The sequence below is a fragment of the Parasteatoda tepidariorum genome, chromosome 5 (genome assembly GCF_043381705.1).
Source record: "Parasteatoda tepidariorum isolate YZ-2023 chromosome 5, CAS_Ptep_4.0, whole genome shotgun sequence".
In the NCBI taxonomy this organism is placed as follows: domain Eukaryota; kingdom Metazoa; phylum Arthropoda; class Arachnida; order Araneae; family Theridiidae; genus Parasteatoda; species Parasteatoda tepidariorum.
Window position 1 is genome coordinate 85,896,755 of NC_092208.1, and position 23,632 is coordinate 85,920,386.

General features: G+C 30.3%; 1 protein-coding gene across 1 annotated transcript in view; it reads right to left on the bottom strand.

Moving 5' to 3' along the window:
- Window positions 1–16: 16 nt before the first annotated feature.
- The window catches only part of LOC107457266 (ras-related and estrogen-regulated growth inhibitor-like protein), a gene marked incomplete in the record, with an annotated part of 74,458 nt that continues 50,842 nt past the window's right edge, over window positions 17–23,632 (bottom strand). The window contains 2 exon segments of the mRNA XM_043047604.2: window positions 17–808; window positions 5,778–5,854. Coding sequence (XP_042903538.1) covers window positions 362–808; window positions 5,778–5,854 — 524 coding nt within the window.

Below are 23,632 nucleotides of genomic sequence, written 5' to 3' on the forward strand. Positions count from 1 at the left end.
ATCATTCTGAGACCAGTTTATTTCACCAATTTTATTTATGTTTTGGAATAAAAAAGTCTTTAACTCAATCACAAGTAGCTCCCTTAAACATTTCAAATGAAAGTCAACATAGCGATGCTTTTTATAAAAATAACATTATGCATTTTAAAAGTGATGCCTAGTTATCAGTTGCAACAGTTTTTATTATCACCACTGACGAATCATTGAATGATGAGCAGTCTCTTTTTTTCTGCTGAAAGAATAAATGACAGGAACAATATGTTAATCATCATCACCTTAAAAAGTCACTTTCATAATAAGGTGTTAACAATTTTCACATGAAGGAATGTAAGTTTTCCAACTGATTGTTTTCTTTTCATTATCAAATGGACAGCGATGGTCTCTTTTTCCGAAATGATGAGGATTTTTTCTCACCTCTCCCAAATACCATGCCAATCATTTTTGACAATGCTGGTCCAGTTTTCCTTCTTACTGGCAAAGTCCTTAACTGCTGGGCTGCTGTTGCCTCTCGTATCAAAGACTGAAAAGCTAGGCTGACGCCCACGAAGTTTTCTGCAGCCGACACCTCATAGAATTGGCACCTGTATTGGAGAGAGGCTTCGTGTCCATCATCCACTGCAACTTGCCTGCCACGTTCAAGGTCTCTCTTGTTGCCCAGGAGGATGGCAGGAGCCCTTAGGGCTCCTTTACTTAGTGTCACCGACTCCAAGACTTTGCGTGCTTTTTCAAAGGATGATCTGTCGCATACGCTGTAAACAACCACAAACGCATCCGCCCAATCGATGTGGTCTTGTAAGCAACAGTGACTCTGAAAGAAAGAAAAAAAATCCTTGATATCAAATCACGTGTATTCTGACGTGCCATTGAAAAATCAATGTAAGCGACAAAAAAAAAATCGAAATTGAGATTTTTATGTATTTGGCATCTTTGTATGGTAAGCTACATATTGCAACTAAATAAAAAATACATTTTGTTTTATCAGTTTTTTAAAATTCTATTTTACCATTCATAGCATTAGCCATGGAGCGAAAATAGTTGTCAATCCACTTTTCTCGGAATCAATCCAGAAGTACTTACGTTGTTTTTTGAATTACTCGGCAGTATTGCAGCATAAAATACATATCAATAGTAGAGGTATAAATTAAAATAATTTAATCGCTGTTCTGCTGGACGTACACATTTTCACTAATGGTCCGTTTATTCGACTTTAATAAATTTTTAGTTCAAAAAAGATAATAAAATGAATTTAAATTAAAAGTTACAATACGTATATAGCGTAATCTTCACAATTATGAAGAAATATGCAAATATAACTCGGACCAAAACTGAAAAATCAAAACATCACTTAGCATCAACTGCTGGTTTTAGAACCACTGATTATTGTGAGATGATCTGAGTCAAATTTTAGTGATCTCGGACACGTTACATATTATACTCTGAAAATACCGTTAATATCGAGCCTTGCTTTAAGATGAACTAACGAAGTGCGTTACATTTGCAGAATAATGTAAGTTTTTGAAAAGATATTTAATTTTAGTAATCTCTGATAACCGTTAATTTCGAACCCTGTATAAAGATGGACTAACGAATAAAGTGTTCTACATTTGTCGAAGAATGTAAGTTTTTGATTAAAGAATATTAATGATCTCTGACTATCATTAATTTCGAGCCCTGCATAAATATGGACTAACGAATAGAGTGTTCTACATTTGTCGAAGAATGTAAGTTTTTGATTAAAGAATTTTAGTGATCTCTGACTATCATTAATTTCGAACCCTGCATAAAGATGGACTAACGAATAAAGTGCTTAAAATTTGCACTATTAATACTAAACAATAAAAATAAAGGGAAAATATGAATAAAAATGTATTTGGGTTATGCCTATTGCATGCAATATAAATATACACGCACAAATACTGTATACTCTCAAAGTTGAAGTTACGCTAAGAAAAATTCGAGATAGCAAGTTCGGAGCTAAATATGTTCTAAAAAGTAGAAAATATATTCTAAAACGTTACTTTTAGAATTAGAGTCATAAAACATAAGAATAACTACTAATAAATTTGTTTATAATATCTAAATACAACAATTATAATTTTATTTTTAAAAGTAAAACAAAATCAATGATGCATTAAATAGAAAGAATTGGTTTCACGATAAACTTACACTGTGATTTCTCCGCAAAAAATTCATTTTCTATTTCGAAAAAAAATCGACTTCACAAGGTTTTGAGAAGAAACCCATCGACATAGGAATTCAAATTAATATTAGGTGGATATATAATGCCAAAGGAAAAAATATTTTTTTGACATAAGGTTTTCGAGATATCTTGAGTATACTATACTCAGTTTCACAGACATAGTCTGCATCATACCGTAAAGATGTTTCTTTCGGAAATATGTATTAAAGCATATTAAAGATTCTTTGATAAGAAGAAATATTAAAATTTGAGAAAAACTTGCATAAAATGAAATTGTGAAGATACAAACACTTGAAATAATAACTTAATCCTTTTCGTCAATCGAAAAAATTGAGTTTTTATCTATTATGTAGTCCGCAATTTATTAAAAAAATGTTAAATTTGATTACTGTTAAAATATTGACAGTTAACAAAGCGTTTTTTTTATTCCTTAAATAATGAGGAGTACCAAACAATTTTGCATAAAAGGTGCATCATGTTTCATTATACATTATGATCACGTTCTTTGTACATAACTCTTTCAATTATTTTAAATCTAATTACTATACTAGTAATCAAAAGCAAATCATAAATTTTGTTACCTTTTTATTGTTTAGGAAAAGTCTCTGATTAAAAGGCAAGAAAGTTGGTTGGCTGCTCAGATCTTTTTTTTTATATAATAAAACACGAAACAAACAAAAATAGAAAAAAAATCCACTTTTTTTAAAAAACTAAAAATGTCTGATAAGTACTCAATTACTTTCTAACAGCTTTTTAAATATAGAAAAGTTGACTAATTTGATTTAGCTGTTTTATAATGTAGTGCATTTTTTTTTTTAAATAATCATATGCAGACATTAATGGTTGTTTGAAAGATTCAATTTTTTATTCGCCTTGCATTTTATTTCATTATTTTTTATTATTTAAAAAAAATGCTATATTACCTTAACCGCTTCTCTTTCCAATTTTTTTTTAAAAAATGCAAAAAAATCGACATATTTTTATATTTTGTTTTAATAAATACAAAGAACTAAAACAAAGCATAATGCACAAGTTTTAAGTTGAAATTTTTTTTTTTTTTTCTAAAACACATTTAATTTACTATCCTGAGTTATCTCGGGAAAATGAAAAAAGTTAAATATTAGTCTTAGTATGATAGCTTTTAAAACAAGGGACAACACAAAGTGATACGCCATTTTTTTAACTCTTTTTTTTTTTTTTCTAATGTAAATTCAGCAGCCATTAATATACTATCACACAAAACACGTGTGCAGTCCCACAATCCAAAAGCAAAACTCCCAAACTAAACTTCGCAAATTTCCAATAAAACGGATTATTACTAATACTAGGACGCTTCGCCCCCTTCTCGCTGGCGCTCACCAATCCCCGGAACTGCTTTCACAGTTCATTTCGGATTGCTTCGCAATCCAATGCTCGCTTTGCTCGCTCATTGGATACGTTCTTAACGTCTAGTTTTTGTATACTTTTTTGAATACTGAAGTTCCGAAAACCTTTCACTGTAGAAAATTCTAAACCTGTACATTTCAATATTAATTTGAAATTGCAAACAGTTCACATATTTTTCTTAATCACACTATTCTAAATTTCAGTTGTTGAGAAAAGTAACTGTTGTAAGTTTTGTTTTAAAGTCTTTTCCACCAGAGGGCTACATCCATGTGTTGTAAAACAATATGAAATAGTAGTCTGCCACTGAAGGGCGGATGTAAAGCATCGGCTTTGATGAAGATAATTTTGTATTTTTAATTCTCAGAAGGGCGCCACCCTAATAATATGGAATTTGTAAAATAAATGTATATATTTTTGATTGTTGATGAAGCCCATCATTTTGTGTTTTCATCAGTGTTCAGAAGCAGAACAACTATAAGTTNNNAAAAAATTATTTGCTTTCAACAATGAATGAAGATCGCTTGGCATCGCTCGCACTTATGTCTATCCAATCAGACATTTTGCGTAGTTTGGAATTCGACAGCATAATACAAGATTTCGTTGAATCCAAAAATCGCAAAAAAGTAATATATTAGATCATAAGATTCTGCAAAATAATTTATTACCGAAAAATATTATATTTTTATTTGTATCTTCATAATTTTGTGCAAAATACACTTGTTGTTTTTAAAGCTAAATTATTTTTGTCAACAAATTTTTTTCTCCGAAGTTTTTCGTAGGCCCCTGATTTTCGTAGGCCCTAGGCACGTGCCTAGTGTGCCTATAGGTTAATCCGGCCCTGGGAGTACCAAACAACTTTGCATAAAAGATGTATTATGTTTCATTATGCATGATCATCATGTTCTTTGTACATAACTTTCATATACTTTAAATCTAATTACTAAACTATTAATTTCACTATGCAAATCATAAATTTTGTTACCTTTTTTTTTTTTTTTTTTGTTTAGGAAAAGTTGGTTGGCTGCTCCGACCTTCTTTTTTTTCTTTCTTTCTTATTTAATAATGAAACATTTAACAAAACAAAAACATTTAGAAAAAAATACACTTTTTTTTAAAAAAACTAAAAATTTCTGACAAGTACTCAATTACTTGCTAATAGCTTTTTAACTATGGAAAAGTTGGCATTAGAATCAACCTGGTATATACTATACCAGGGGTGGCCAAGCTCCTTGATAGTCGAGCCATTTTTCAAAATTTGAATTTTTTCGCGAGCCGCAATTAAATACGTATTTAAAAGGTATTAAAAAAATTTTTTTACAGAAATTATATTTATTGAAAGCATGTAAATAAAAGTACAAAATATATGTATTGGATTTAATTATTAAACACATTTATTTTACTTCTCTTGATAATTCTTTAAAATTTGGTGAATAATTGGTGACAGTACTTCTCAGTAATTCTTAGAGATGCTGGTCAGTTAATACTGATAGGTGTTTGGATTTCATGAATTTTAAAGTGGAATAAAATGATTCACATACGTACAGGTATGTTGTTCCGAATATTGAAATAATTCGACAAGCAGCCTTTTTTAATTCAGGATACTTCGATTCTGGTACAAATTTCTAAAATTCAGTAATCGACGTCGACTTATATTTTAATTGTAGAGCTTTGATCGTCTAGCATCTCTATTAATTCTAATTCTTCAGATGCTTTTCGGGTCATAATTATATTGGAAACGGAAAACACTCACCTTGAATTATGTTAATTTCATATGGATTCAGAAAAATATTAAATTTAATAACACAAAAATGAAAAGGGAACTCGGGTACATTTATCGAGAGCCGCAAATAATCTTTCAAAGAGCCGCAGGTGGCTCGCGAGNTCATTAAAAGGCAGAATGCTTTGGTGTTTTCAAAACAAAACAAACCAAACGTTGCCACCGGTGGAAAAGAAATACAGCCAAAATTTGGGAGCCACGTAAGAGAATTATATATAATAGATTATATTTCTTTAATGCTTTCTTCCGAGTAAAAACGTGATAAAACAAAACGTACTGACAAATTCTGCAACACCCGAGTTTTCTCGGGATGTTAAATATTTCCAATCTATATATACCCGAGTAAACTCGGGACAATCAGGGAAGGGGTTAAAAAAGAAAACTGACATTTATTGTAATAAGGAGTGTACTTACCTCACATTGAGATGCATCTAGTATTTCAACATACGTTGTAGTATTGTCGAAATCTACTGTCTGTTTGTATATATTTTCTGAAACAAACGAGAAAAGACTGTTAACCCTTTGACGTAGAATTTATATTAAACATGCGTTTCATACTTTCATTATTTTGTAACAAGTGAAAAATATTGAATAATGAATATATATTAAGTGAAAAAGAAACCTGGTTACCAAGACTTATTAGCATTTACAACGTCTAAACAGGAATGTTTCCCGAAACAAAGAATAACTTTTAGTAAGTCTTGGTAGCCATTATTTCTTTCAGAAACACACTAGAAATAAAATGGTTTTGCTGCAAGTATTTTCTCTTTTCTGGGGTATAAACAACTCAGCTGAGGTTCATTTTGCAAAAAAAGAACAGGGGAATAAAAAAAAATATTTATTTTCTTTTAACTTTTTACATTAACTTTTTGACGCTGAATTTTTATTCAGGGTTCAAACACCTGAAAAAAATTAAAAAGCTCTAGTAATATTACGATAAATTTTTTTTTTATTATTTCGTTTGTAGCTACCAGAATATTTTATTTTCTTCAAGTATACATATATTGATCCGAAGATGGCCGATACGGAATTTTAATTCGATAGTGGTAGCTAAGATTAAGAAATTTTCAGCTTCTTTATAGAAAAATTGATGAAAGTTATTTATTTTTTCCAGTTTCGTACAAACCCTATAATTAAACATATTTATCATACTGTTTTCATAATTTTGTGTTCATTTAGAACAAAATGAGTAAAAATTATTATATTTAGTATTTTAATAATGTATGGCTATGAAAAACAGGTGTCTTTTTCCGCGTTAAAGGTAAAATTTTCCAAACAAAACTCATTTCCGAAGTTAAGAAAAGAAGAAGTGCAAAGAGTTAAGAAAATGAAAAATACTGAACTTGAATATTTGATAAATTTTAAAAAATGTTAATAAAATATATTTTGAAAATCTTTCTTCCTTTTAATGTCAATTTACTATATTTTAAATTACAAAAAGAGAAATCTTCAAAAAAACAATTATATTTTTGTAATAAAATTTCTGATCGTTTCGTATCAGTGTCGTAAAACAAATAGCTGCGTTATGTATCATTTGTTTTGTTATTGAACGGGAAATATTACACTGCTTGAAACTAAAATTTTCACCGTAGACTAAAGTTTATTAAAGCTGGTGCAAACTTTTCGCTTAAATTTCTACTTGAATCTGAAATTTACGCAGTGAACTAAAGTTTATTAAAGCTGGTGCAAACTTTTGGTTTAAATTTCTACTTGAATCTGAAATTTACGCAGTGAACTAAAGTTTATTAAAGCTGGAGCAAACTTTTCGCTTAAGTTATAACTTGAATTTGAAATACTACTGTACTCCTAAATACTAACATTTGTAATAACTGGGCTGCCAGTTTTCTAAGTTTTGAGTGAAATTTTCATCTAGATGTTCTTTTTTTTAAAAAACATTTTTGGTTTAGTTTATTTTTTGCTTGCAAGTTTATAAAGAGCAAGTAGGTTTATATTCACTAATATACACTTGTCTGCTCCTTTGAGAATAACATTTAAGAGAAAAAAAAACATATTAACGTAATGCATAATGAACTGAAATGTATAAACGCCTTTCTACCATTTCCTAAGTACCAGAGGAGTGGAGACTCTTAGTATTCACTCGAGAGTCACTCGACACTTAGTATTCACTTTAAAAATCCTGGTGATAAGCTACAATTTAAACATTAGCTTTGCAGATATGCAAAGGGACGCAATGAAGGCTTAATGTATGATTCCTTGGTCATTACATTTGATTTAAAGTTATTTGCAACAAAAGTTATTTACCGTATAAATTTATTTGATTTAAAAGCTCATATAAAAAGCCACTTTGTTCCAGTGGTTCAGTTAACCACTTGGTTTAGTAAATTCGATTCATGGGGTTTTTACTCACTACTTCTTCTAAATAATTACTTAGTTGCAACTAAATCATGGCGAACTTTTTAAAAAGTTGGCAAAGCGATCGAAAATCTGTAAAGCATCACTGGCTTCGGTCAGTATAGTTTGTTTAAAATAAGAATTCCTCCAGACATTCGTCTGGAACTGTTGCGGTGACTATGGCAACGAGGTATGACTACTTCAAGTAGGGATACGGAGTCACTGTTTTGGAGTGGTTTCGGGTCGGGTCGTCGAGAGAAAGGGAATCTTTTTCTATTGTTCCTAGAGTGAAGCTACCCTCCCTAAAAGGAGCCATTCTTGTTTCCATAGCACCAGACGGCCTCAGACTTTGTGGCGGGAGGAGTTCTTAGCTTAGACAAAGTATAAGCGGATGGGTGACCACTTTGATCAGCCTGCGTAGGGACAGAGGGTGCGCAGTATCATCCTCGAACCTCGATCGGTTTCACCTTAAAGTGATCGACTTCACTCGTAGGCAGGGGATCAATATTGTGATGGCATGTCTTCAGATCATACTCAGGGATGTTTCCCAGACTGTCGCCAATAACCCATTGTACAGCTCTAGTGTGACGTAAATAACTTACCATTCGACGGTTCATTATCATTCAAAAGTATCTTGCTCGTAGAATGCAAAATTAAGTTTCAAAGTTTAGTTAAATTTAGGAATTACGTGTAGATTTAAACGTTAAGGTTGATAACAACTCTAAAAGCTTACATCCAACAATCCTCCTTTTCGCTAAAAGTTTTTTTTTTTTATTTTAAAAAAAGTTTTATATTTTTAGCATTTTCCTCAGTTCTATGAATATTGAAGAAAAAAAAATTATACAAAAAAATAGCATTGCATCAAAATTAAAACAGGGAACAAATTGAAAGTGTAGAAAATGATTTTTATAATGTTCCAAAGAGCATAGTTCAAGTGAATTATTGTAGTTATCCAAATAAAAATTACTTTCTAAAAGTATGAAAAAAACTGCAACTTTCTTAAAGACAGCTCTTACAAAAATGCATTTAAAAGTAATGGCTCCCGTAAAGGCAAATGGTTAAGTCGATTGCCTAAACAAACACGAAGAAAAACTAGCTTTTCAGCGATTTTACTTTGTTTACCGATAAATGTTACTTCTTTCTCTCTCTCTTAAAATGACGACCTGAAGCTTTGAGCCTTAGGCTTGATCTTGAAGAGCAGCTCAATTTATAGACTATTCGTATGTTTAAACGCTTTTTTTCTTTCTTTCTAAACCCGGAAATTAGGTGAGATAAACAAGACAGCTAAATCTGTTTGATTTGGGTCACGATGCTCGACCAATATCAAAGTTTTAACGGCTTTATTGACTAATTTTATTTGTTTGATTTCTTACATGCCGTCATTTACCATTGGGTATCCAATAATGTTAGAAGATCTCAGTTTCAGAAAGAAAAAAAATATTGTAACGATAAATCTCTGCAATCATGGTTTGGAGGGGAAAATTGACAGTTACAGTTATTGCTCTAAATAAAATGAAATTGAAAGCTGCCATATTAAAAAGATGATGTTTTAATGTTATCTATTAAAACAAAATTTCTAATTTTAGAAATTGGGTTTATTTTCATGACTTCTCTCAGATCAAGTTTAATAATTTTTCCATTTCGTGTTTTTAAAACGATTCTACCTCTTAGAAGTTGAATAAATTAATTTAATATACGATATTAATGTAGCGATTAACCTTAAACTTTATTAGTTGAACCAGATACGAGATATTTATAGCAGTTTCAATCTTTTAGCAAATACAATTTTTAGAATATACTTGCGTACTTCTAGTAAGAAATGAAGGGAAAAAACGTTATTACAAACAATATATCTCTTCGTGTAAAAAAAGAAGAAAAAAAAGCAAGAATTATCGTCGTTTTTGATGTTCAATTTTATGTAACGTTTTAATTTGCTGTGCTATAACTATAAAATTTAGAAATTAGAAAATATGAAAGCTTACAGAAAAATGCATGGAGAATGAAATGAAAACATGATAATTAGTTAGATAAATACAAACTGTTAAACTTGTAGTAAAAAATACCGCACGGACCACTCTGCATCTACTACGAAATTAAAATGGGATGTGTTGAAACTATCATTTTTATTTGTAAACTTTACACTAAATTTCATCCGAAACTCCGATTTCTTCGAAAGCTTTTGCAACTTTGAGTGCTTCTTTCGGGTATTTCTTCGCCATTTTAGCCTTAACGATGATTAAAATCTATAAATAATCTAAACATTTATAATTTGATCTTTTTCAAAGCCAAAGTCTTATCCTCCAGTTAATACGGAATTTCCTAAATTTCCGAAAATAAAAAGCTAAGGTAATGTATAAATATTTTAATAAATTAGTATTAAAAGAATTAGTCCACCTTTACTTATAAATAACTTAAACACATATGTAAAACGTAAATTAGTCCAATAGGCATATTTTCAAGTTTAGATAAAAAATTTATTTAAATTGTACTCGCCTTAAAAATTTCATATTAATTATCTACCGTTAGTAAAAATATGTGTTGGAGACAATCTCACAGGAAATAGAAATAAGTGCCTATTAAGTTACATGAACGGATATCTACAGTGCCCCGAAGAGAAAAAAAACGGACCACTCTGAATAACTTTTAATTTAATGATCGGATCTTCACGTTCTAGGACTCAATCTTAATGGTTCAAGGGAGTGACCTCAAATANAAGTGGTGAATTATATAAGCCTTCGAATTCTTTAGAAATAGTGGTGTACATAAACCTAATAAATTGAATTTATTAAACCAAGAATCGCAATTAATAAACTACCACTCGAAAATATTTATTCTCTGTCCGGAGCAAGTTGGCATCTCTGATAAGTGCCTATTAAGTTACATGAACGGATATCTACAGCATACCTGCCAACTTTTAATCCTTTCCTTTATCATTTTTCCCAGTGGTATTAAAATGGAATTAAAACTTCAATTTTAAGCAAACAAATACGTTGTATTTGAGAAAACGTGAGTTGACAACCATGATAGTAATGCATATTGATATATGTCCTTAATTTTTGTAAGAATAGTGGTGATCAAAATCATTTAAAAATTAAGATTATAAAAGAAAAAATAGTATATATTTACTACCACTTTAAATATCAAAATAAAATCTTCCGGAAAATCCGGAAGAGTTGGCAGGTATGCTACAGTGCCCTGTAGAAAAAAAACGGACCACTCTGAATAACTTTTAATTTAATGATCGGATCTGCTCGTTCTAGGACTCAATCTTAATGGTTCAAGGGAATGACCTCAAATATGCTAATTAATAAGTTCAGACGATATTTTAAGTTACGAAATCGGACACAAAAACTTACTTTATCTAGATACTTTTTTTTTCCGCAATCTGTAGAATATGGTCCCCATAGTTTGATCAGGAGAGTGATTTAAAGTTTGGACCCCTGAATGTCAATTTTATTTTTTGCGTATTTCGCCATATTTCGAAAACTTTTTACCCGAATTTAAAATTTTTTGTACACAATTATGAAACTCGTTTGTCCAAAAATAATTCTATGCAAAAAATAAATTTTAATAAAGAATAATTATTTTTTATTATTTCATTTAATAATAGTTGAAAAAAATTTTGAATTGCAATGTATGCAATTTTTTTGAATTTTACATGGCGAAATATAACATTTGAGCGAAATTAGTCGAATAGATGATGAGAAATCAAATTTTTGAAAAATCGAAGATTTAAAATTCAATTTCTCAGGTACTATTCTATCGATTTCGCAGATTTTTTCGGCATTTAAAAATACATACTTTAAAATAATGTAAAAAATTGCATACCATACAGTTCAAATGTTTTTTCAACTACGATTAAGTAAAATGATACAAAATAATGAATATTTACTAAAATTTATTTTTTGGATAGAATTATCTTTAGACAAACGAATTTTATAATTTCGCGAAAAAAAATTTCAACTCGCTTAAAAAGTTCATGTAATATGGTGAAAATAGTAAAATTAATATCAAGAGGTCCAACCTTTGAACATTTCTCCATTGAAAAAAAGGTATATTTATTCAGAGAAAGAACTTTTCTGTGTCTGATTTCGTAAATTAAAATATCGTCTGTCTTTATTAATTAGCATATTTGAGGTCACTTTCTCGGACTAGTGAAGTTGAGTCCTAGAAAGTGAGGATCCTATCGTTAGATCAAAATATATCCAGGGTAATCCGTTCTATTTTTTTTTTTTCCTTTTTGCGCACTGCACTATTCTTTNTTTTTTTTTTTTTTTTTTTTTTTTTTTTGCGCACTGCATTATTCTTTTTTTTATATATACAGATGCTTTTCATAGATAAATCACTTTTCTGTTGTGCCGAGCATTCATATTAAAAGAATAGTTTCACTATTATTTTTTAATAAGTAAATTGTGTAAAATATTCGATAAAATAAAAATATCGCGAAATATTTTACCCTTATTAGCTAGTTACATGTAAAGTCAGGATTAGTCAAGGCAAAACTATATCACCTGGAACAAAAAAAAAAAGAAAAAAAGAAAAGAAGACAGATGTGATACGTCAACGACATATATTGCCTTCTATAAAACGATGCCATTGCCTTTAATGTCTCTGACACAGCATGACTGCTTTTACTAAAATCGCTCATTTAAATAATAAACATGGAGTAATTTTTTTGAAATAGGCTTAACGGTTATAAGAGTTTTGAGATGCATATATGGAACATGTAAAAATATCTACTTGCCGTTAAATCTTAACCCTAATTGTTCGGTAAATAGCTACGGTGACATTAACCCTGTAATTACAGAAACCTGAGGGGTTGAGAAATAATGTGTGCTTCTTTTTCCCCTGCTGGTCTAGCTCACAGCAATGATCATCTACCGCTGCTTTCAAATGGTCGGCATGATTCTTAATTGAAAGTGTTCGATTCAAAGAGTAATCATACAAAACCGTTTGTGGAATGCTAATGGTTTGGTTAGTTTATATTCGGAAAAAAAAATTATTTTAACTTTATTAAACTCAAAAAACTTCGTTTTTGTTCTGTGCTTCTTATAACACAGAACCATCATCTAACATTTTTTTTCATAAATAATGAGAAATGAAAAACTCGACAGTACAATGTTAGCCTAATCATCCAGTTTCGAAGGACTTTTGAGTATACAATTGGTCAAGAGTATACTAACAGTATAACTATACAGTAGTATTTGGATAAACTAAGTTGTATACTAATAGTATAACTAGGCAGTAATATATTAATGGTATAGCTAAGTAGAATACTTAAAGTATATGTAGGCAATTGTTTACCTACAGTATAGCTAGACAGGAATATACTCCTAGTCTAAGTAAGCAGTAATATGCCAATAACATAACTAAGTATATAATGGGATATGTAGGCAATTGTATATTATTACTATAACTAGGTAATAATATACTAATGGTATAACTAAGTAGTATAATTATGGTATATATAGGCACTTGTATGGTATATTTATGGTATATATAGGCAGTTGTATGGTATATTTATGGTATATGTAGACACTTGTATGATATATATAGGCAGTTGCATGGTATATTTATGGTATATGTAGGCTGTAATAGGCAGTAGTATTTTAAAACCGTCATTGAACAGCCGGCCCAATTCGGAGTTTACGACAATCACTGTTCAACTTCGTAGCCTTGTAATTTTGAACTCAATTCAGAAGACAAGAGAACTCCTGGATCAAGCATTGGGGGGAAATTTGCCAACGTGGATGGTTTTATAATGGAACTAACCCCATTTGCTTTACAGAAAGAGGAAAACCTACCTGGGTTAGCCTGACGGCAAGTGAACTCTAACTCATGATCCGTCCACCACTGAAGATATTTTCGTCAGCACTATCGTCGGTGCAGAGTTCGTATCGACGAGCTATTGCTGGGATTCGAACCGATGTCACCTCATTAGGAGGCGAGCTCTCTATAATTGCGTAGTAATATACTAATAGGCAGTGACATGCTAATAACTAGGTAGTAATATACTAATGGTATAGCTAAGCAGTATATTTATGGTATATGTAGGCAGTTGTATTCTAACACTATAATTAGGCAGTAATATACTTATATTATACCATAGTAGTATAGTATATTACTAGGCAGTAATATAGTAATAGTAAAACTAAGTAGCATACTTATGGTATAACTGAGCAGTTATATACTAATAATATAACTACGCAGGAGTATACTAATGTAAGGTGTCTGCTATTGACAAAAATCTCAGTTAGTAGTTCTGTTAATTGCTGCTTCTTTTTAAAAACTAATTCCTATTCCTCCATTTCGGATTCGTTTCAGATATTGTATCGTAAAAATAATCGGTGAAACTGGAAAAAGGGTAATAGGCACCCTGCAATATAGGATAGCAAAATGAAACTTTGCAAGGCTGTTGCTTTCCTTAGATTTAAACCTGCCAACTTTCTGCACTTTGTGGTAACATTTCTTTTCGTGATAGCTAATTTTGATTTTTTGAGTTTAATGTTTTAATGTTTGATTCTTTGTTAAATAAATTTGATTGAACCCTTCAGTAAGCACTATTTAAAAGTGAAGAATAACACTGGGAACCAAATTTTTTGCTGCATTTATGTAAGTACTTTGTTTTACCTAATTCGGATGTGGGAATTTCAAATCGGAAATTAGGTTTGTTCGAAAAGGTGCAGATTTTTTTCGAAATGGTATTTTCGGTTTATTTTACTTCTGAATGTACAAGTTTATAAAGAGCGTGTAGGTTTATATTCACAGATTTACAATTGTCAGCTCTTTTGAAAATAGCATTTAAAACAAAGAAACATATGACCTTAACGTATCGAATCATAGACTCACGTCTACTTCCTACCACTCCCAACGTAACAGAGAGTTGCAGACACTTACTATTTAGTCGAGTGAGTTTTACAAGAAATTAAATTGCATAAAAACTGGTGCTTGTTGAGAGAAATCTGCGCACCGAAAATATCTAAAATTCGTTCAAAAACCTCATGCGACAGAGAAAAAAAATTTCTCCCCCTCTGTTAATTAGGGCTGTAGCTTATATAATTAATTCCTCCTATGGAATTGGGTACTTGAATTTCTAGAAGAAGAATACCTCACATACCCACACATATGACTTATGACGTCAGAGCCAATAAATCTATATTAAATATCGAAAATATCTATATTTTCGATATTAAATCCCTTAAATTCTTAAATAAATTCCCCCCTCTAACACTATTCTTTTATCTGAATGAAAGAATATTTTTAATTCGAAATTAAAATTTCTTTTTTCCTATATTTAATTTTACAAGTTTTTTTTTTTTTTTCCTTTGAAAAGTTTTAACCATTTCTCATAATACTTGAAGTTTTAGTCCCATTGCTTTCCCAATTATTCACAAAACAAAATTTTATTCCCGAAACTTAATTTCCCAAAACATAATTAAATTTCCCAAAACATAATTAATTTCCTAAATTTCCTTTTTTCAATAAATATAGAGACAAAAATTTATATTGCTTATAAATCTTCGGAATTTTTTTGTTCGTTTTGTTTTTGGAGTACCGATTTACCCCAGCGGAATAATTAGAATTCTTTTTAAACCTGTATACTCATTTATGAAACCTGCAATTATATTTAATTAATTTAATACTTATTTCGGCACTTTTCATTAAATTATTTAATCAAAATGCTAGTGAAAATAATTTATCAAACATAATTTTTTTTTCTGGCTGCAATATATTGAATACATTAGGGAAAAAAACATTTATAACTATTGCATTATTATAGGTTATTATTAAAATAACAATAAAGAAATTTATATCTCTGATAATTGTTCTCAACGTTTGGAAACAGTTTTTGTTTTTATTTCAGCAAGAAAACATGCTTCACCAATTCAGAAATAGATGTCAATGCAGTTCCGAGAATTCAAATGTCTTGCATTAAACGCGAAACAATTTTACAAAGATGGAAAAAAAAATCACATTTAATTTAAAATCATTCCTCACATTTTTTTATTAATGTGTTCAGAGTTGCTAACGAATTTTATTTATAGAGTAGAGGTCCAAATACAAAAGATTATTTAGGGTTCCACCACAATCAAAGGACAGAAAAAAAAAAAAAAGAATAAAAAGCGACGTTTTAACCTGTGCCATGACTGAAAATATAAAAGCCTATTTAATGCGTACAGTTTCATAGAATTTATTAGCTTTCGAATTTTCAGTATTTCCTCTTACCGTACACATTAACAGCAATTTACCCAAACGGCACTAACAGTCCAGATGGAGGCTAAGGAATCTCTTGTGTCGCGTAGATTAAATCGAAATAAATAAAAAACGTGAATAAAGGACGAATGAAGTACAGAAATGGACGTACTATAATTTACGTTCTCTTGACAAGAATCTTCCTCAGAGTTTGAACACTAAAGGGCAGTAGGAAAGTAAAAAGATAATTATGTGCAAAGTGGTTTAACCAAAAGCGGCAAAGGAACATGCTTGAACAAGATTTTTTTTAAAAAAAGGGATAAGAAACAGACATGGATTTTGACAGGAGCAGCAGGATGCAAAATATTAAACTAAAAGAGATTTTCAAACATTGGGGAAGGGTGGGATAATAACAGGTCATTAACTAAATTCATGGAATTTTTCAAAACATGGAATGATTCCCAGAAATCAAGCTGAGTAGAAGAAGAGGAGTGTTAAATGATTTTAGCAGAAGAAAACTCAAGCCTATGATTAGAATTACTACTAGGTGATGGAAGATCGTTTGACACCCTTATTTTTAACACGTTCTCTAATTCGAAATTTAAGGGTGTGTTTAGTTTGTCCAATATTCGCAAGACTACACTGACAAGGAATTTGATAAATACCCCTGCCATTAGCATAAGCAATAGAGTCATTAAGGTTGGTAAAATTTGTTCTGTGCTTCATGCGTGCTTTATTCGAGTTGTTTTTCACTTTAATCCCTAACAGTCCCTATGCAATTACAGTTATTTTAAGAGCACTGTTCAAATAAACTAAGAGTCAACACCCCCTAAACAAAGTTCATTCAAATGCACGAAGAATCCTCACTCCTACAAGAACGCGGAAGTTCGAAATGGCCGTTAACTGCTTTATAAAAGGATTTGGGCTCGAGCAAAATACATTCTATCATTCTTGGACGCCATCTCTCCAAAAAGAAAGAAAAAATAATGATTTGGGCGTCTCGACTTGTAAGCTCAGCAAAACGTGGTTTCAGTGTCAGCAAATGGTGAATGATTGTATAAAAAAGCATTCAAGAAACTGCCCGCCGGTCAATAATATCCTTGAACATACATGTTTAGAATTCTAGTTGACCGTATGCTATTCCCTTTAATGATATTCAGCAAAGGTCAAAAGTGGCTTATTGTCAAACTTTTGTAACAGCCGATGCTGAAAGTTTTGTATATTTTTATGGTAATTTGGTTGAAGTCTTGATTGACGATATGGGGCGTCGAGATGGTTATGGACTTCTTTTATTCTATAATCCTTTACGAACGATTTTAAAAGAATTTATTGTGGGGAGACGTGATCTTTGGTATTATACAAAAAAAAGAGAGTTTTAGAGATTCTTATAAAGATCCAAGTCACGAAAAACAGATAATGTCTTAACTAGGTTGAAAGAGTATTGTTCTGTGTTTTTTGATTCCGTTGTTGTTGCTGTCTGATACGTGATGGCTTTAAAATGTAGCTTTTATTCATACGGTTCTTTTTAGGTTTATAGTTTTTTGTAAACGGCCAATTTGATCAAGCGTTAATTGAAGAATCGTTGCTTGAGAACTACTGAACTATTTCAACGAATTAATAATAATGAGTTTATAAAACTATTTGAATTATTACTAAATAAAACTATTTGAAGGAAACATTAACTGCTATTCCTGAAGTATTCTGTTCATGAAATATATTCAATTTTTGTAAAAATAAGTCTTTAAACAATCCAGATTGGCTTATAATCAATTCGTAAAATAAAATGGGTCTTTTTAGAAGAAGAAAAGAAAGAAGTGGTAGTTTAAGTGTTTCAATATTCTGATTTATTTCGTAGAAACTAAATAGTTCTATCTACAACAGCATATTAAGTATAATACTATTTATTATTGGACGTGAAAGAGCATTTTTAAAGATAAGGTGGTAGATAACAGAAAGATATATCAGAGTGTCAAATGTTGACGAAAATATGAAACAAAAATCCATTTTAATGGTTTAGTTAATTACCACTTCTTTTTTAAAACTAGTTTCTATTCCACAATACGGAATTCCTTCAGAAATTGCTTCTCAAAATTCATTGCAGCTCAAAAACATGGATTTCAGAATAAAAGTCACGAAATATTTGGTTAGATTCTAATAAGAAAACAAAAACACGCATTATACCACTTTTTTTATGTAAGTATTTTTCATATAAATACTACTTTTTGTTGACAAGATTATTTTCTTACTGTTGCATTTTAGTTGTAGACAAAGACTACAAAATGCTCCACACAGATGATAAATATATTTTTGAGTGGTATTATTTCAATTAATAATTATTAAGTTAGTAAATTCGATTTTTAGGGTTTCTACTCACCACTACTTCTACATAATACGGAGGCTAATGAGATAAGAAACGATTTTACAGTTCAGCCATGTTGAGACTTTCAGAAAAGTAGGCAAAATTAAGCGAAAATCAGCTAATTTTAGTTTGTAGTTCCTTGTCGTTTTTTAAAATGTTTTGTGGAATGCGGAGCAGTCGGTTTCTCTGGTTGTAGATTTAACAGTAGATGAATTATAATTTTCACTCTAAAAAACGTTCATAGAAAGGTGGCCATGCGTGTTAAGGTGGTTAATGACAGAACTTCTATGCAGGAACATTGATTCCATATTTTTTCTACAAAGCAAGGTTTCCTTAATCTAACTATTGCGAACAAACGATTAATCATTGGTTAACAGATAACACTGCGGGCAACAAATTCTTTATTTTTTTGTTTGTCTTTTGTTGCATGAGCTTTTTTTGACTTATCTTGGATATTTTCACGTCGCTGATTTCAAATCTATATAAGAATTTTATAATATTTTATATATAGATATAAAGAATTTTTAAATGACATTTTTAGTGTATTTTTTTGACAAAATGCACAAGTTTAAAAAATTTGCATAAATAAATGCTTTGAATTATAATTAAAATCAGCTTTAAGAACAAAATGAATTTCAGATCTGAAATTCTCACATCTGAATTACTCAGTACGAAGCTTTTGTATGTGTGCAACAAAAAATTTGTTCCCTAGTGTAATTTTCCTATCATTTTAAATGTTTAAGAAACATCTTAATCTTGGCTTTAATCAATATCGTTCAAAATGTACAATGAGCAAAAAATGAAGAAAAATAAAACGGATCCCCCTGAATAACTTTTAATCTAATGATCGAACGTTTAGATCTAATGATAGAACGTTCTAGAACTCAATCTTTACGGCTCGAGAAGGGATCTCAAATATGCTAATTAATAGGTGCAGGCGATATTTTAAGTTAATTATCAGACACAAAAACGTATATTCAAAAGCGTCAAAATGACGCGTCCCGTAAATCTAATGTTAAGCATTTGCAACTAAAAGAAATTTGATATCCATCGAGTAAGTATAGCACTGTTCGCAATACTTCTGTCCGAACTTCGTACGCTGCAGCTTTTCAAAGAATGTTAAATGGAGGAAGTAATTTGCAAGAGTGTATCTACAAATCATTTTGTGAACAGTTCATGTCGACGTCAAATTCTGTTCCTGCTATGTCAACTACGACACCGCAGAAGACGTTTGAATAGAGGAGGACACCCAACATTCGATTTATCGTTTTTATCTCATCTGGAAATCTCACGTGATCAATCTAGTACAGACTTCGAGTATCTTATCTACAAAGTGGGCGGAATATAAAATAAGTTCTATTTCTCAAAAATATTTTATTTATAATTCTGAATATTTGCCTTATAGTAATATTTTTTTGCTGTACTTGGCATTTTTTTTTAAACACCCAGCTTTTATTCTTTAGGGGAAAAAAGCAAATGTCAGAATATTCGATAAAATATCTAATTTTTATTTATATATTTTTTACGATGTACAGCGGGAGAGTAATTACTCTTCTTGTCAAAAAGTCAAGAAAATGAACGATAAAAATTTATTTTTGAAAAGGAATTTTTGCAGTTTAGCCCTCTGAAGAATATGATAGTAAACTTAAAATTGTAATTTATTTCATAATATATGTATACTAAATTAGAATGTATTTCATGTTTCAGATTTGCGTTATGTCCTATTAAGCCTAGAAATGTTTATAATAGTTATAATTATGCAAATTGAGCAAGAAACTTTATTAAATCTACAAGCTTAAATAATTTAAGGTAATGAATTGTGGAAAATATATATTATTTTTGAATAACTGTTATAAAATTTTTTAGGCGAATTCCAGATTTGTGTACTTTCTCTTAGGGCTAAATATGTTTATGATAGTTATAATTATGAAAATTGAGCAAGAAATCTTATTAAATTTACAATCTTAAATAATTTTAAGGTTACGAATTTTGAAAAATATTTATAGTTCTTGCATATTTTGTAAATTTAGAAAAGAAATGCATGTCTTGTTAGAGCTTGAAAAAAAAATCTCTGCTTGTCTATAGAAATGGCGGAAAGAAAAGAATAGCGTGCTTTTCTTTTAACCCTTTGCTCTCCGTGTACTTTAGAATGCTGTTTGAACCAATATAAGTACTAAAACATTTAAAATACTTAATACAATTATATAAATATAAAATTATTAGAATAATGGGTTACTAGTTAATGAACTAAAAAAAAATGTTAGATTTTGAGCTGTGACTGTTGATGGTTTTTTAGAGGTGAATTCGGAGTGCAAGGAGTTTAAAATGGGTTTCTTTTTTTAAAAAATAAAAAGTGTCACAATGTTTCATTATTAGAATTTATTTTTCAGAAAAATTAAATAGTTCTGTTTACCAAAAAATATTCATAGTATAAATATTTATTTCCTGATATGAAATCAGAACTCTCTGCTTTCTCCAAAATGAAGTGGTAAAAAGCAGAAAAGAATATCTATTATTTAACACTTATTCAAATTAAATACTAACTTTTAATTTAACAAATCAACTAATTTTTAAAAACACAGGCATTGATTCAATGTATAATGCATAATTCACGGAGGTTGCTTTATTGGCCAGGTATTCCGCTTCAGCTCTTTATTAGTCTATCTCCGCAGTTTTCACTGCAATTATTTCAATGGTAAACTTAAAAAAATATACTTGATCATGTCGCTAATTTTTAGCACGTTTCATGAAGTTTTGAATTTTGTTAATCACCACATTTTGTATTTTTAGTCGCCTGTGGCAACCCTCCACACAGAGCCGGATTAAGCGCGTAAGCGGGGCCCTAGACCATTCAAATTTTTGGGGCCCTTAGATTAAATTTTTTTTCCTAGTACATTTTTTATTTATTCAAATATAAAAGTATTTATATATCTTTTCATTTAAGAAATCATATTTAAAATTATGTATTACATTATGTAAAAAAAAATTATCGTATTTTATTAATATATATTTAATTTTTATTTTTAAAAGTTATTGTTTTTCCTAATTTTTGTTAAATTTTTTTTCAAAAAAGAAATTTCAAGGGGCCCCTAATCATTGGGTGGCCCTGACCTAATCGGTAATCCAGCCCTGCCTGCACATGGGAACAACGGACATTAGTTGATAATTTATAACATTGCGTCTGACTTTTTTTTAAGAGAATATGATTATTTTTGTTAATAATATGCAAGTTATTTATCTTCAAATTTTAAGCATTTAGATTTATTTAATTAGCGTGTTTAAAGTGGAAAAGCATGATTAGCAGTTTTTTAGCTCCCTTTTTTTTCAGTTTCCTCCATTTCATAATTTCAATGCTTTCTTATACTTTTTTTTATATATATAAAAAGTACTCAAGCTTATATATTTTCCTTTTTATCTCAACTTTTAAATCATCCTACAATTAATAATCAATTTCTTAGGTGCTCAAACGTGTGTTATCTCTAACTTATATATAAAAAAATAAGAATAAAAATAGAATTATAAGGTGATTTTTCTCGGTCAGGATACACGCCCTAGTGTTTCACATCAAAGTGTCAGATGTTTCAGATGTTAATGTTTCTTTAATGAGGGGTAGCTTCAGTGCGAAATTTAATTTACTCTCCTTTTTTTTAAAAAAAAAACGTAAACCTATTAAGATGATAAATGATTACTTCGATGGTATTGTTTTACACGATGAAATGAGAATTTTCACAATTTTCTTTTGGTAAAAATACCCTTTTTCGTACCTCTGGGTGTTATCAAACCGGATTCCTTATCTCTGTGAAATTGAAGACTGGATTATTTTAGGACTGTTCTTAAAGTTTATGAAAACATCACCGAAACTTTACGGTTGATATGACTTTGAAAAGTAAGCTACGCAGTTCATATGTATTTTTATTTTATTTTTACACACACAATGCCCATCTGTGTTAATATTTTGTCAATTCAGGCAATTTACAGGGCAGATTTGTTAGACATTCTTTCAGGGGCACCCTATAAGATGGGCCAACGTTGCTCCTCTCAGTAAGGACAGATAGCACAGAGAATGAAAGAACATTCGTGCCTTGTCGCGGAATCGAACCCAGAATCTTTCCGATTCAAGACCAGTTCCCTGATCCTTACATAGTTCGGCCGTACTTCAGATGTAGCCAAGCACTTTTTTTTAATCGTACCTTGTGAATCATTCCTTGTTAAGGAGGCATGAACGTAACTACTTTTATTGAGGGAAAAAAAGAGCCTTTATGAGAAAGTTATTGCGGTATTTGGGCAGTGGTCGGAAAAAACTACATTATTTTTGTAGTTTACTATATTTACAACTACTCTGTTACAAATGTAGTTAACTGCAACTACTTTAAATGTAGTGACTATAAACTACTTTAAAATTGTAATGGACTACTTCGCTACTTTAAAGAATTGAACTTTGCTGGAGAAATTAATTTACTCTGTTGGAGAAATTAATTTATACATTATGTTCAAAATAGTTTTGAATAAAAAATTTTCTTACATTAAACATGAAGAATTATTTAGAAATATTTATTCACGTTTACATGAGCCATTTTGTTATTCTGAAAAAAAAAATATTTTCGAATTTGTTCATTTAGTCTTCGACTTTTTATGCCCTTCCTGACAGCGAATATTTAATTTAAGAGATGCTAGGAAATTATCAAATACTTATGAATTTCGTTAAGTGTTTAATGCTCTTTTATTTCCTCTAAGTAATGAAGTCTATCGAAAATATGCTTCCTTCTTTTGAAATGACACCATTGTTTTACGAGTGTGATGTGACCAAAGTGATAAATTATCCATTATTCATAATATTAAATATTAGTTACACGTGACTCTAAAGTACGCAATTCTTGTTGATTTACAGTCACAGGGGGATTTAAAATTACGTCCCTTGACATACCCGCGAAGATTTAGCCATCAAACAGTGTTGCCAGATTAGGGGTTCTCCCCCTAAATTTAGGGGCATTTTTTATCTTCAGTGGGTATTTTAGGGGAATTTGTTTTCAGGGGTTTGTTTTAGGGTTATTTGTGAATTTTACTAGTTTAATTTTGGTTACGTTCTAATATCAAATTTTATGACTGAATGTGAGAGATGAGAAGAGAAGATTAAGAATTATTTTTAGAACTTAACCCCTTTGTTGAATGTAGTAAGTTATTAATTAGCTCGATCAACCTGTACGTTTGGTGAATATGAATTCAAATTATTTAAAAATTTTAATGTGCATGGTTTAAAAAGAATGCCAAAGGATAAAGAAAAAAAAGTGCGTGGAGTCCCTCCGCACGGAAGAAGTTAAACTCTGTAACCTGCGACGTTAATTGTAGAAGAATCAGCAGTCGTAGA